Source organism: Abramis brama (genome assembly GCF_963993115.1).
Source record: "Abramis brama genome assembly, chromosome: 14".
NCBI lineage: Eukaryota > Metazoa > Chordata > Actinopteri > Cypriniformes > Leuciscidae > Abramis > Abramis brama.
In genome coordinates this window covers 38,053,502-38,066,929 of record NC_139976.1, presented here as the reverse complement: position 1 = coordinate 38,066,929, position 13,428 = coordinate 38,053,502, and the positions used below count along the sequence as shown (strand labels likewise).

Genomic DNA, 13,428 nt, shown 5'->3' with positions numbered 1-13,428 from the left:
GTATATATATATATATATATATATATATATATATATATATATATATATATATATTTTATTGTTTTAATTTAAGTTTTAATTTAATTTTTATTATTTTATTATTATTTTTTAATTCTATTTTGATATTTAATTTTGATATTTTGATATTTTAATATATATTTTATTGTATATATTATTATGAATTGAATTGAATTGAATTGAATTGAATTGAATTGAATTTTCGTCCACCTCTGCAAAGCTGGTTTGGAATTATTTTTATTGTTAAAAAATTATTTAAATACATTTGAATTACTATTAAAAATATTTATCTTCAAGTTTGTGTGTCTAATAGACTGCTCTAATATTGAGTTAAACAATACTCTGTTGACTGAATTCAAATTAAATTTTGTCACATAATATTTTAATAATTTGTAGTCATTTTAAAACGTTTTATGCAATGCAAAATAAAGGCCAGTTAATTTCTTTAATTAGTTTTCTTTAATGTAAGTTGCAAAAAAAAAATTCACATTTCATGCATGAAAATATATAGCTGTGTTAATATTTTCTTAAGTTTTAATATGTTTCATTTGGGAGTCCTTGACATCACAACATTTGATCCTTGTATTATTTTTTTATTTTTTTTTGTTTTTTTGTTGCTGCTTTAGTACATAAAGTTAAACTCAATGAAAATGAGAAGTAAAATAACTGAAATAAAATAAGTTTGTTTATTTATATTTTGTTATTTCAGTTAATATTTATTTTGATGGTTTTAGTTTAACACTGTACCACTTAAAAAACTGTTGTTTTTTTAAACTTGATTTAACCCATACATTTTCATTTTGTTTGTATAAATTAATGTAAATTGTTTGTTTGTATTAAATTAATTTAGATTAATTCAGGGATGCTAAATCATATTTTTGACTTGAATAAAACCAGTTCATTTTGATTATTTTTTTTAGTGTAGTTAACTATACTAACCCGGTTACTAATGTATTATGTGATTCTATAAACACCTGTGCTGTATTTGATTTGACTATATTTTAATAATGTATTGTTAAGGCTCTTTCTAAGTCACTATTAAATCAAATTGGACAGTTCGGTTACACTTTATTTTAAGGTGTCATTGTTACACTGTAATTATACATAAAGTACTGAGTAATATTAAGCAACTACATGTACTTACTATAGGGTTAGGGTGGGATTAGGGTTTGGTTGAGGGTTAGTTGCATGTAATTATGTGTAATTTATAGTTCAATTCTTGTTTTTCTAATGGAATATTGCAGTGATTATCATTAATGATTTATCGGTGCACATCATTATTGTTTTAATAATCTCGAATCAGAATAAGTTCCTCTTGCAGCATCTCTTCTCTTCTCTGATGATGTGGGCGGGGCTATAACCTGTCACTCACATGAGATCAGCCAATAGCAAACCACAACCATCCAATCAATTCCCCACAGACACAATCAAGCCCCGCCCACATTTGTTCTCGTTCCAGAAGCGTTCACTCGGATATACGAGAGAAGAAAAGACCAGCACAACTTCATGAGGACTTTAAAGACAAGATAATCCATTTAGTTCTTATCAGAAAAGAAGGCAACAGAACTTCCTCCAACCCAACAAACACAAGCTCTGCTCAGTGTCCGACATGATCTCACTGATTACGCTTCTTCATCATCCTCTGGTCTTCATCATCAGAGGTTCAGGGTCACTGACTGAAAGACCAAACAACCACAAGCTTTCTTTCTCTTCATCTCGCATCCTTCCTTCCCGCTAATCCTGTCACGACCCTAAACGACTCTAATAAAGATGTTGATTGTCTGCCCTGGTGAAAAAAAGAAGCTTTATTGTATTTGAAATATATTCCCTTTTTCAATAGTACACTGCAAATATACTAACAAAATTTGTTACTATCTTTAAATATATTAAAAGTATATTAGCATCATGCTACTTTCACAATGCATTTTTTAACACACTTTAAAATAATTGTACTTTAGAATATTTTCTAAAAATATATTTTAGAAAAATATACTTGAAGTGAAAATTCTGTTTATTTTTTTAAAGTGTATTTATTTGCACTTTATTAAAAATATATTTTAGGAATGATCATTGTAACAATGCATTGAAAGTATACTTTCAAAATACATTATAGTATACAATAGTATATTGTACAAAGTATAGCTAAGTATTATTTGTTTATTAATGTGCATTTGTTATTGAAGACAAAGGTATTACTGAGCATATACTTTTTACTCAAATATAATACACTTATGGAATATTGCTTGTGTGTTTCAAAGACACTCGTAAATAATTAACAGAATGAAATGTATTTGTAACACAAAATAAAGTACACTTTAATATCACTAATCAAGCATGTAATTAGTCCCTACATAGACATATACTGGACCCTATCTCACACCCAGCGCAATTAACTTTGTACAGCGACGCATGTTTCATTCCTATTTTGCACCCGACGCACAGCGGACTTTTCCCTCCACAGACGCACGTCAGTAAACTAGGAAATACACTTGCGCTCCCGGGGGCGGTTCAGCGAAAAGAGGAGGCGTGATCCGGTGCAAACGTTCCCTGGTGCTATTTTGCAGTTCCAGAAAACAATTCCACCACTGACCAGGAGAAACCTCGTCTAAAGTCTTTTAAAGTTGCGTTTTCAGTGGCGCGTTCAGATGCTATTTTAAGGGCGCATGCTTGGCCATAATGTAGCGTGTGCACAAACGCACATACACTTTGATTCTCTACTCTACACAGACGCAGCAGTTTTCATTTTTTTTTAATTTTTTTTTTTAAAGTTTTTATTACAGTAATTGCAACATTTCCTTACATTAGGATGGTACCTGAAAACTTAGAACAGACATTCAACAATTGTTTATATTGGCTGAAAAAAATAAAATAATAATAATAATAAATAAATAAATAAATAATAATAATAATAAAAAACACAGCAGAACAGGCATTCAACAATTGGTTATATTTACTGAAAAAAAAAAAAAAAAAAACACCGAAACAGTCTCAGATTTTGTTCAGATATTACAGTATCAAATATAATAAAATAAAAAAAAAATAATAATAAAAATAAATAAATCAATAAATAAAAAAAATTTTTTTTTTTAAAACAATATATAAAAAAAGACATCAATTGTAGCATCAATACAGTTAGTTACAAGGCAATGTGCAGTTTTCATTTTTAGAAAACCATACATTATTACAAGGAAAAATATTACCACACGAGGGAAATCATTGTTGTGTCCATGAAGATGTGAAAAAATAGGCATAAATCTAGCTTACACATTTACCCAAATTATCATACGCCTGTTTAACCGAAGCTAATCTGGGTGTGTTTCTCCATCCCCAATGTCACTTCTCTGTGTTTTACGGCCCTGACGAGAGCGTCGGTCTCCTCGGCTGTGAACGCTCTGATTGGTTTATTTCACGTTACGCCCCAAACCACACCTATGAGTAATGAAGCTACTTCAGACCAACACATTTTAGATTTGCGTCGGGCGCAAGAGTCATTTATCCCGCCGGTATAATAGCAACAGCGCCCGAGATCCGCCCACAAAGTTACTTGCGTTTCGCGCTTGATACTTGCGTTTCAGATCGTTAAAATATAGGGCCCACTAAGTATACTTGAAGTTGCACACAAAAGTACACTAAATACACTTAAAGTTATGCTTTACTACAATTTAATTATAGCTAAAATATACATAGTACAAAATTAATTGTTCCAAAATGGCACACTTCAAGTTAGCTAATCATTAACACACTTGATAGTGAAATAGTGTGTCTGCAAGTATTCTTCGCATGTCTTGTATCCACCAGGGTGGATGAAGATGAAGCACATGTTTCTGCCATCCCTGTTTCTATCAACGCTTCAAACTCCAGCTATGAGCGTGTGAACTCATCTCCAGCTGGCGGCGGGAGTGATATAGAGTCGGAGAATCCCTGAAAGAGTCCTGTATGAGGCACACATCGCAGAAACACAATGCTGGTTTTGTTCAGAGTAATGTTGTGCAGACAGACAGCTGAACCCAGTCTGCGCTCGGCATACGTATAGATCCGCGTCTCACACACTCACACTGTCTTGGCAGCCGCTGTGAGCTTTGGCAGTGAGTTTAGAAAGAATTCACCCGAAACCATAGAGAGAAAAAGTGGAAAAAGTGAGGCGTACAACTAGACTTCTCCCCCGCTTCATCTGGGAACTAAAACTGAGGTTCACCTATAAAAGTTCTCAACGGCGATATTGTCTCTTCACTGATCAGTTCACAATATATCAAAAGGATTAGTTCACTTTAAAATGAAAATTAAGTCATTGTTTACTCATGTTGTTGTCAAACTCGCTTTAGGTTGAGGACCGGATGGCCTTTTTTAAACCTTAGTGCGCTGACAATTAATATTTATATTAACAAATTAATAAAACTAGAAAAACACTGCTTTGTGAAAACATTTTTACAGTGAAAAGACTAATGTTTCATTATTTTTTATTAGGGATGCCCCGAATATAATTTTTCATGGCTGAATCCAATACCAGTTGCCTTTTTTCAATACTTTTATCCCGTAAAACTCTTCTTTGATCACCAAAATGACACATTTAAACGGTTTATCCTTGATTTTTTTTTTCATGTCTTAAAATATCTTGAATGTAACTCGACACCCTTCCCTCATTTAGTATGCGCGGTTCTATGAATATGCAAATGAGCCCCGCCTCCACTCACTCACTCAGCTCAGAGATCCACTGGTTGACGATCACACGTTGATCTGATTGGTTAGGAAGTTTGTGACGTCAGAAACAGTGTCCTTGATTCCAAATGATTCCAACTAAACGGAATATTTTTAAAACTAAATCGTTACATCGTTAACGTCCCTGGTGTGAACGGCCCATTTCTATCAATTGTTTGACAAGTATCCAATAGTTTAAACAATGGCACGTGAAAATAAAAAATTACATTTATTTTAATTTAAATGTAATATTTAATTGAACTTCTAAGCATTTTTATTTGTATTGCATCTTCCATCTCTTTCCTCGTCACTGTCATCTGTGACTTGCTGACTTCTCTGTAAAGCTGATTCACAGTGACTTTTTATCAAAATATGATGCATATATTGAAACATGCTATCCAGTTGAAAGCATTTCTTTTCATCTAACATCAACTCTTCAGACTGAACACAAAGAGAATATTGAGTGTCCATCACTGGGAATCACCAACAAAACATGCTTTTCTAAGTTAAAGCCGACCTGCAGCTGTTTCCTTCTCAGCAAGATACAATCACACAACTTCAACAGAGAAAACAGAGCCTGTTATTGCAGTCGTAAAACATCAGTTTGCTCTCAACCCGTCGTGTTTGTTTTTGATTCAATTTTCCTGTTGAAAATATTGACTTCATAATGGAGCCCTGGCACTGTGCAAGCACAGAAGAGGACATTTTTCCACGCTTTTAAAGTATAAAATGTCATTTACAGAGGAGTGGATGCTTCGTGCCACCAGTGCAAACCACAGTTTAATCATTTCCACTCTCAATATAAATGCACATCAATAAAAACATTTCTCAGAATTAAAATGCTAAGATGAAAAAGGTCCTCAAGGAAAATTTCCACGACTAACTTTTGGATTTACTTTATTGCATGCTAAATGTGATTATCTTCATAATGAATAGAAATGAGTCAAGGATGAGGTTAATTTACTAAATAAATACAAATTTTCCAGTGATTAGCATCATTATGCGGTTTGGCCTTTAATATTCAAACAAACTTGTTGGTGTAAAACATGAGAAAGTAAGAAAAAAGTCAAGGTTGTTGTTTCAATTTACTGTTGGCCAGAAGTACGGCTCACATTCCAATAAACCCAATTTTCTGTTTCCACAGAAAAGCACAAAACGTTGGACGTTGCATCGCACTAAATCAAATCACAGCCATTCAAAGAGTCTCTTGGAACAAAGATGAATTATAATTTCCTAAAGGGCGAGACATTTGAGGATTTTCCCATGCAGAATACAAATCAATCCTAAATCCGGGCTTTGCCAAATTACTGTACGTCTGAACATTGAAGGAGAGTCTGTGAGAAACCAGCTTGTAAAATATAACCCAGGATGCATTTCATCATTTTAGGGCTTTAGGTCAAAGGGTTTATATATGTACACTATCATTTAAGAGTTTGGGGTCGGTAAGATTTTTAAATTGCTCACTGAGGCTGAATTTAATTGATAAAAAATACAGTAAAAATAGTGAAATATTATTACAATTTAAAATATCTCTTTTCTATGTGAATATATAGTAAAGTGTAATTTATTCCTGTGATCAAAGCTGAATTTTCAGCATCATTACTCCAGTCTTCAGTGTCACATGATCCTTCAGAAATCACTCTAATATGATGATCTGATGCTCAAGAAATATTTATGATTATTATCAGTGTTGAAAACAGTTCGTATTTGTGTGGAAACTGTGATACACTTTATTTTTCAGGATTCTTTGATGAATGTTACATTATAAATGTCTTACTATCATTTTTTGGCAATTTAATGTGTCCTTGCTGAATAAAAGTGTTACTTTTTTAAACTTACTGACCCCAAAGCTTTTGAACAGTATTGTATCTAGTTTAGCAAATAAATATGAATTGGGTCAACATGAATTTTTTAAAAGTCCCCCTGTGTGAAAATCCAGCTTTTAATGTTGTTTATGTATCTATGTGGTGTTTTTAATGTGCTTTAAGACAAACCATGTGTAAATTCATAAGTCGACACCATTGCTGAGTATTTCCTCCTTAAAACTGCAGTGAACCAAAGACAGTCTCAAAAACACGCTTTGAAATCGCTGGTGTTTCTGACGTCACAAACTACCTTGTAACCAATCAGATCAACGTGTGATCGTCAACCAGTGGATCTCTGAGCTGAGTGAGTGAGTGGAGGCGGGGCTCATTTGCATATTCATAGAACTGCGCATACTAAATGAGGCAAGGGTGTCGAGTTACATTCAAGATATTTTAAGACCTGAAGATGAAAAAACGTTTAAATATGTCAGTTTGGTGATCAAAGATGAAGTTTAAGGGATAAAATGATTGAGTACAGGGAGACTTTAAAATACTTAAGTGTTGTTAACTAATATATATAGTTGGAGTTGACTGAATGAAAAAAGCACATCATATCAAACCAACTGTGCAAAACAACTTGTGTTTATCTCTGTTTCCAGCTGATATTTGAATGCACAAACTGATCCAAAATAAGAGCACAGACTCATTCAGCCGAAGAAATGCTAAACTCTGTATAATTCCCCTCTATCACTCAGTGGAAGAGAGTTATCAGCGGACAGCACTCGCCTCACCAGAGCGGAGAGAAACTCTGATAACACTTTAACTCAGACTCAATGCAACTCTGGCCGTTTCAGTCTGATGCACACAAAACCAACAGATTCTGCTGGGGTTTGACTATTAATCTGCCAACAGTCATGAGAAGGTTCTAGTAAGCTAAAACTAAAACCATAAAAAACTTTTGTTAGTTGAAACAAAATAAATATTTTTTAAAAAAAACTAAACTTTTTTTTTTAGCTATAGTAGCCAAGGCAACACTTATTTTCACTTTCATTTAGTTTAAATTGATGTACTAAACTAACTAAAACTGAAGTAAAAAAGTAATTAAAGTTGTATAGGTAATATTTAATAAAAAAATTATAAAAATGACAAAACACTTAACTTTAAATAAAATTCTAATGAAAACAGAAAATGTAAAAATACGAAAAATTAATTTATATGTAGAGCTATATTTTACTATATATTTTGTGAATGTGAATGTTTTGTGACTCACTTATAAAGACTTTCATTACTGGATAAATCAGCGTTTTTGAACGAATCTCTTGAATGAATGATTCAATGACTCATAAAGACATCAAATGTTTCATTACTGGATGAATCAGCGTTTTTGAATGAATCTCTTGAATGAATGATTCAATGACTCATAAAGACATCAAATGTTTCATTACTGGACGAATCAGCGTTTATGAATGAATCTCTTGAATGAGTGATTCAATGACTCATAAAGACATCAAATGTTTCATTACTGGACGAATCAACGTTTTTGAATGAATCTCTTGAATGAATGATTCAATGACTCATAAAGACATCAAATGTAATCTTTATTTGAAGTGTCAAGTTACTTTCAAAAGTTGATCACTACCATAGACATCAGTATTTCTATCTGAACAATAAACTTTTATCCCAGTACTTCTGTGATAATACAGTGAATACAGTGGGGTCTAAAAGTCTGAGACCACTAGTGAAATAGATATGAAGATCTCACACATGTATGATACACTAGATTCATTCATATCCACAAGCCAAGAAGGTCCATCGAGGTCACATGCGAGCAAGACATCTGGAAGCGCTTGAGATCGATTCTGCGTTCAACCACATTCACAAGGCCAGTGTTTTTCTAGGCCTGCTAACCTGACTTCCTGATAATGAGTTATTCATCACAGACAGCCACACTGAAACAAGCTTACAGCGCTCTTTTGCCTAAAGATAGAGTCTGATTATTGTTCTTATGTACAATCTGTAATACCATCGAGTTGGTTATATGTAACATAAACGCTTTTGTGGTGTAAAGAAAGATAGTGACCCTATTTCACTGCATTGACTATTGAAACCTGCATGAAATTACAACTCACCCTATCTATTTTCTAAACGCATATTGTAGATCTTAATGTAAACAATTAATCTGCGCATGTTAAGTTTTTTTATTTTTTATTTACCTTATAATATTTAATCAAAATCTGACTCCAGTCGTCTAGTCTGCTTAAAGTCTCCCTGTGGTCAATAATTTTATCCTTTAAAACTCATCTTTGATCACCAAAAATACATATTTAAATGTTTTTTCCTTGAAAATAATTCTTCATGGCTTAAAATATCTTGAATGTAACTCGACACCCTTGCCTCATTTAGTATTCGCGGTTCTATGAATATGCAAATGAGCCCCGCCTCCACTCACTCACTCAGCTCAGAGATCCACTGGTTGACGATCACACGTTGATCTGATTGGTTACAAGGTAGTTTGTGACGTCAGAAACACCAGCGATTTCAAAGCGTGTTTTTGAGACTGTCTTTGGTTCACTGCAGTTTTAAGGAGAAAATACTCAGCAATGGTGTCGACTTATGAATTTACACATGGTTTGTCTTAAAGCATATTAAAATCACCACATAGACATATAAACAACATTAAATGCTGGATTTTCACCACAGGGCGACTTTAACATGTTAAATAAAATGGATAGTTCACCCAAAACTACATTGGACCCCATTGACTTTCATTGTATGGACAAAAAAACATTTGCACAAACAGATTCTGAAAAAATTATGACAGAATGATCATTTTTGGTTGAACTGTCTCTTTAAGTATGAAGATGTCCTGACCTTGGTGAGATAATAGACACACTGCTGGAAGGTGAACATAAGAACCTCCTCCAGAACCGTCATGGCCTCTTCGCTGGCCGACCGCACTGACGAAAGCCGAAGCTCCAGAACCGCTAAAATACAACCAGAGACATGCAAAGCCACTGAATCTGAACCGACACATCACATTATTCAAGTGCTGGCAACCGATTAAAAAAAAATAACTCGATTAATCACACATTCTTCTGTGATTAATCGCGATTAATCGCAATTAAAAACACGTTTATATGTTTTTAATATATTTTATCATTTAAAAAATTTCACAGTTAATCTCCAAATTAATGTAGAAACAACATAAACACAGTTTAATACTTGTTTAATGGGATTTTTTTATGAAGGTCAGCGTTACTGATATTAATACAGCTACTGATGTCTCAATGAAAGATTTCCCCCCACAATTTTAAACTTTAATTATAGCCTTTCAACATTATTGAAAGCCATATTTTATTAGGCTTCAAAAAATATAACAACTTTTAATTTAAGTGAACTTCAAACAATCCTCACATAAATTGAATAAAGTTAAATTTTCTATTACAATACAGAAATTGAATAAAGTTATCAAACTGTCTGAACTGCATAAATTATAAATTAAATATAGACTAATCCTTATTATTATTATATCCTTATAATTAAAGCTATAAGTTCTTTAGTCAAGAGCAGGGAGATTCTTTTATTAACTTTAATGACACAGCATTAGTGGCCGCTGTCCCTTTAAGACCCGCTGACAGAGACTCGGATCTCACACGCGTCTCATTCTCTCACAACTCTTTACGTTCATTTAAGACTTTATTTAACTCATTTAAGACTGAGGATATTCGACAAAACGGGAATTTGGCATAAATGTGTGTGTTATTGTTCGTTCAAGCGCGAAAGCGAACTGTCTGTGCGCAGCTGCGCACGATACTGGCGCGCGTCTTTCTGTGTGTCGTGTGAGTGTGTGTGTGTGTCACATAGGCAGGACATTCACAGGCAGCGTGTTCTCTTTTGTCTTGTCGCGCTTGAATGGTTTAAAAGCATTTGCATGAACAAGCGTGATCATATAGCTAATGTAACGCTAGCCAAAGGATGACAGAAAAAAATTAACGGATGCTGCGTTAATTGCGTTAAATATTTAATTAAAAAAAATATTTGTACAAATATTAAATTGCATACGCTAACGCATTAACGTTGACAGTCGCAGCTCCAGCACCGCTAAAATATAACCAGAGCGATGGAAAGCCATTGTATCTGAACGGACACTAGCGCTGCACGATTAATCGCAATAAAACCGCACACGATTTGGCAAAGGCTGTGATTATTTTAGGCGCAGTTTGTCAGTGCAGAACAGCTGAACACCAGACTCTCTCTCTCACACACACACACACACACACACACCACATATCCCTCTGAACACCAGAGGGCGTCTCACACACACACACACACCCTGCAGAAGTACAATCACACACACACATGCCGATCACACACATCATTCCAGGAAACCCCTATCGGCATCACACTCTCTGTCTCTGAATAAACAGAAGACTGAAACGCTTTGATTAAACATGAGTAATAAACACACGACTGCCTTATTCTGTGTCAGAAGCTCATCATCTCACAGGAGGAGGAGCTCAGCTGTCCTCATGAAGTGAGTTTGGAGGAAAAGTGTGTTATTAATGTTGTCTTTTGTTAGACAAGAGGTTCATAAATGCGTCTCATGTCTGGAAAGATGTGTTGCTTTTTCAAATGCTCGTTATAAGCGACTCAAACTCAGTGTGTTCAGAGTGAGCCGCGTTTCCTGAGCCGTACGGCACTGACAAGCTGCACATTACACACAATCAGACTTTGCGATTTTAAAATCGTGATAAGCCAACTCGATTTCATGTAAATTGTGATTAATCGTGCAGCCCTAACGGACACATCACATTATTCACATAAGAACGCATTTGATTTTGAACTCTACCAATGCAGTCTTCCTCCTCCTCCTCTTCCTCCTGAGAGATCCCGTGCAGAAGACGAGGAAGATCCTGGTGAATGAAGTGAAGGATCTCGATGGAGTTGGCCATCCACAGCACCAGCGGCTCCAGGCCCCGGATCAGCCAGTCTTCCGCTTCTGAGTCACGTCTGCTTGCGTCACAAGAGACAGGAAAATCTGGTTTTAATGTAAGCTGAGATATTGAATTTTAATTCCTCTGGTTATGAATTGATGAGAAACAAGTTCCTGTTCTTACATTTCAGGCTGCAGCGCTGCAAGTTCTTTCGCCTTTTCCTGTATTAAGGTATAAAAAATACACAACACAACAACATTTTATAGCGTGATGAATCTTGCATTTTACTGCATCTTTTCATTTACTGACCCTCTTGTAGCTCAAATCCATTTTACTTTCTATTTTTCACAAAACACAAAAGGAGAAAATTTGAAGACTTTTCCATGCAGTTACAATGAGGAACGAAGCCTTTATGTTTCATAAAGAATGAAAAAGCACCAGAAAAGTCATTCATTACACTTAGGGATGCACCGATATGAACATTTTGGCCGATACCGATAATTCTTTATATTTGAAAACCGATAACCGATATATTGGCCGATAAATCTAAATCAAACTTTTTTATTTAATTTTTGAGAGCCTGATTACAAAAACAAAAGTCTCATAATTTCCCAAACACACAATTATAATGATGTTCTCATTAAAATTTTATGTAGTCTAAATGATAGACTTGCGCTGATCATGTTGCACTGAACTCTATTTCCCTTTTTTTGAAGTGATCATATTTCAAGCAATTCAAAACCATCATGTCGAACAGTGGCATCTGAAGTGTCTCAGCTGAAGGAAATAATACATTATTTATCGGTTTTAATATATCGGCCAAGTTTTCGAATCAGGCCAATAACATTAAAAATGATCATATATCAGCTGATACCGATATGTCATGCATCCCTAATAACACTTGACTCTTATGCTATATTACAAGTACAGCCCTCAAATATAAAGGGATAGTTCACCCAAAAATGGAAATTTTGTCATAATTTATTCTCCCTCATATCGTTCCAAACCTGAATGACTTTCTTTGTCCCGCTGAACATAAAAGAATATATTTTAAAGAATCTTCAGTTTCGGTTCCCATTGACTTGCATTGTAATTTTTGCCCATACAGTGGAAGTCAATGGGAACCGAAATGGTTTAGTATACCAATATCTTCTTTTGCGTTCCACAAAAGAAAGAAAGGTTTGAAACAGCATGAGGGAAAGTAAATAATCACACAATGTTCATTGTGGTGAACTATCTCTTTAATAGGCCATATTTTTCAGTGAATCTTTCTGCATGTTACATCATTACACCAGTAGGTGGCAACAAGTGAACGTCTTTAAGAATCAGTCATTCACTCGACAGATTCGTTCAAAACTTTGATTCATTCGGGAACAAAACAAGTCATTGAATCATTCACTAAGCTGATTCATTTAATTCAGGAATTAATCATACAAATGTGGAAAATTATTCATAAAAGTAATTCATTGGTCTTGTTTAAAAATAATATAAATGTACGAGAGGCAAAGGGGGATTTTTTTTTGCTCGCACAACATTGACACAAATGAAGTTAAATTAAGAAAGTTGAAATGACTGAACAGACTGACCCACACGAGCGTCTGAAGCCGATTGGCTGTGTGTAACAGGAGTCTTCGGAGGGCCGGCATGGAGAAGTGATTGACGGATTGCTGGAAACACAAACACAGCAGGAACGCAGCGCTCAGTTTGTGTGTGTCTTTATCCTGATCAGCCGTGGAGAAGATCAACTCCAGGACCCGGGATTCGTGTTCAACATCATACGCCAGAGCCAGTTCTGCTCCCTCCGGGTCTCTGAAGCCTCTGGGCCTTCTGGATTTCTCCGACAGCACACACACTTGACAGAGAGTCGGGCGTTCAGAAGTCGGGTCTTTATACATGAAGAGGTAATGATGTCCGAGGCCGATGACGTCTCCCGAGCGCAGCTCCACCTCGTGACGGACAGTGCATCCGTTCCTCTT

At 34.9% G+C, this 13,428-nt stretch overlaps 1 protein-coding gene across 4 annotated transcripts in view; it reads right to left on the bottom strand.

The window, feature by feature from the left end:
- Window positions 1-13,428, bottom strand: part of radil2b (Ras association and DIL domains 2b) — a 40,938-nt gene that overhangs the window by 15,299 nt on the left and 12,211 nt on the right. For 2 of the 4 annotated variants that reach the window (XM_084134610.1, XM_084134612.1), the window contains exons 5-8: window positions 13,039-13,428; window positions 11,636-11,673; window positions 11,368-11,528; window positions 9,390-9,502 (exon numbers count right to left, since the gene is read on the bottom strand). The exon at window positions 13,039-13,428 is cut by the window's right edge and continues 189 nt beyond it. In XM_084134610.1, the coding sequence (XP_083990736.1) occupies window positions 9,390-9,502; window positions 11,368-11,528; window positions 11,636-11,673; window positions 13,039-13,428 (702 nt within the window). Of the gene's footprint in view, window positions 1-9,389; window positions 9,503-11,367; window positions 11,532-11,635; window positions 11,674-13,038 lie in introns of all 4 variants that reach the window. The other 2 variants (XM_084134609.1, XM_084134611.1) reach the window with 1 other exon arrangement.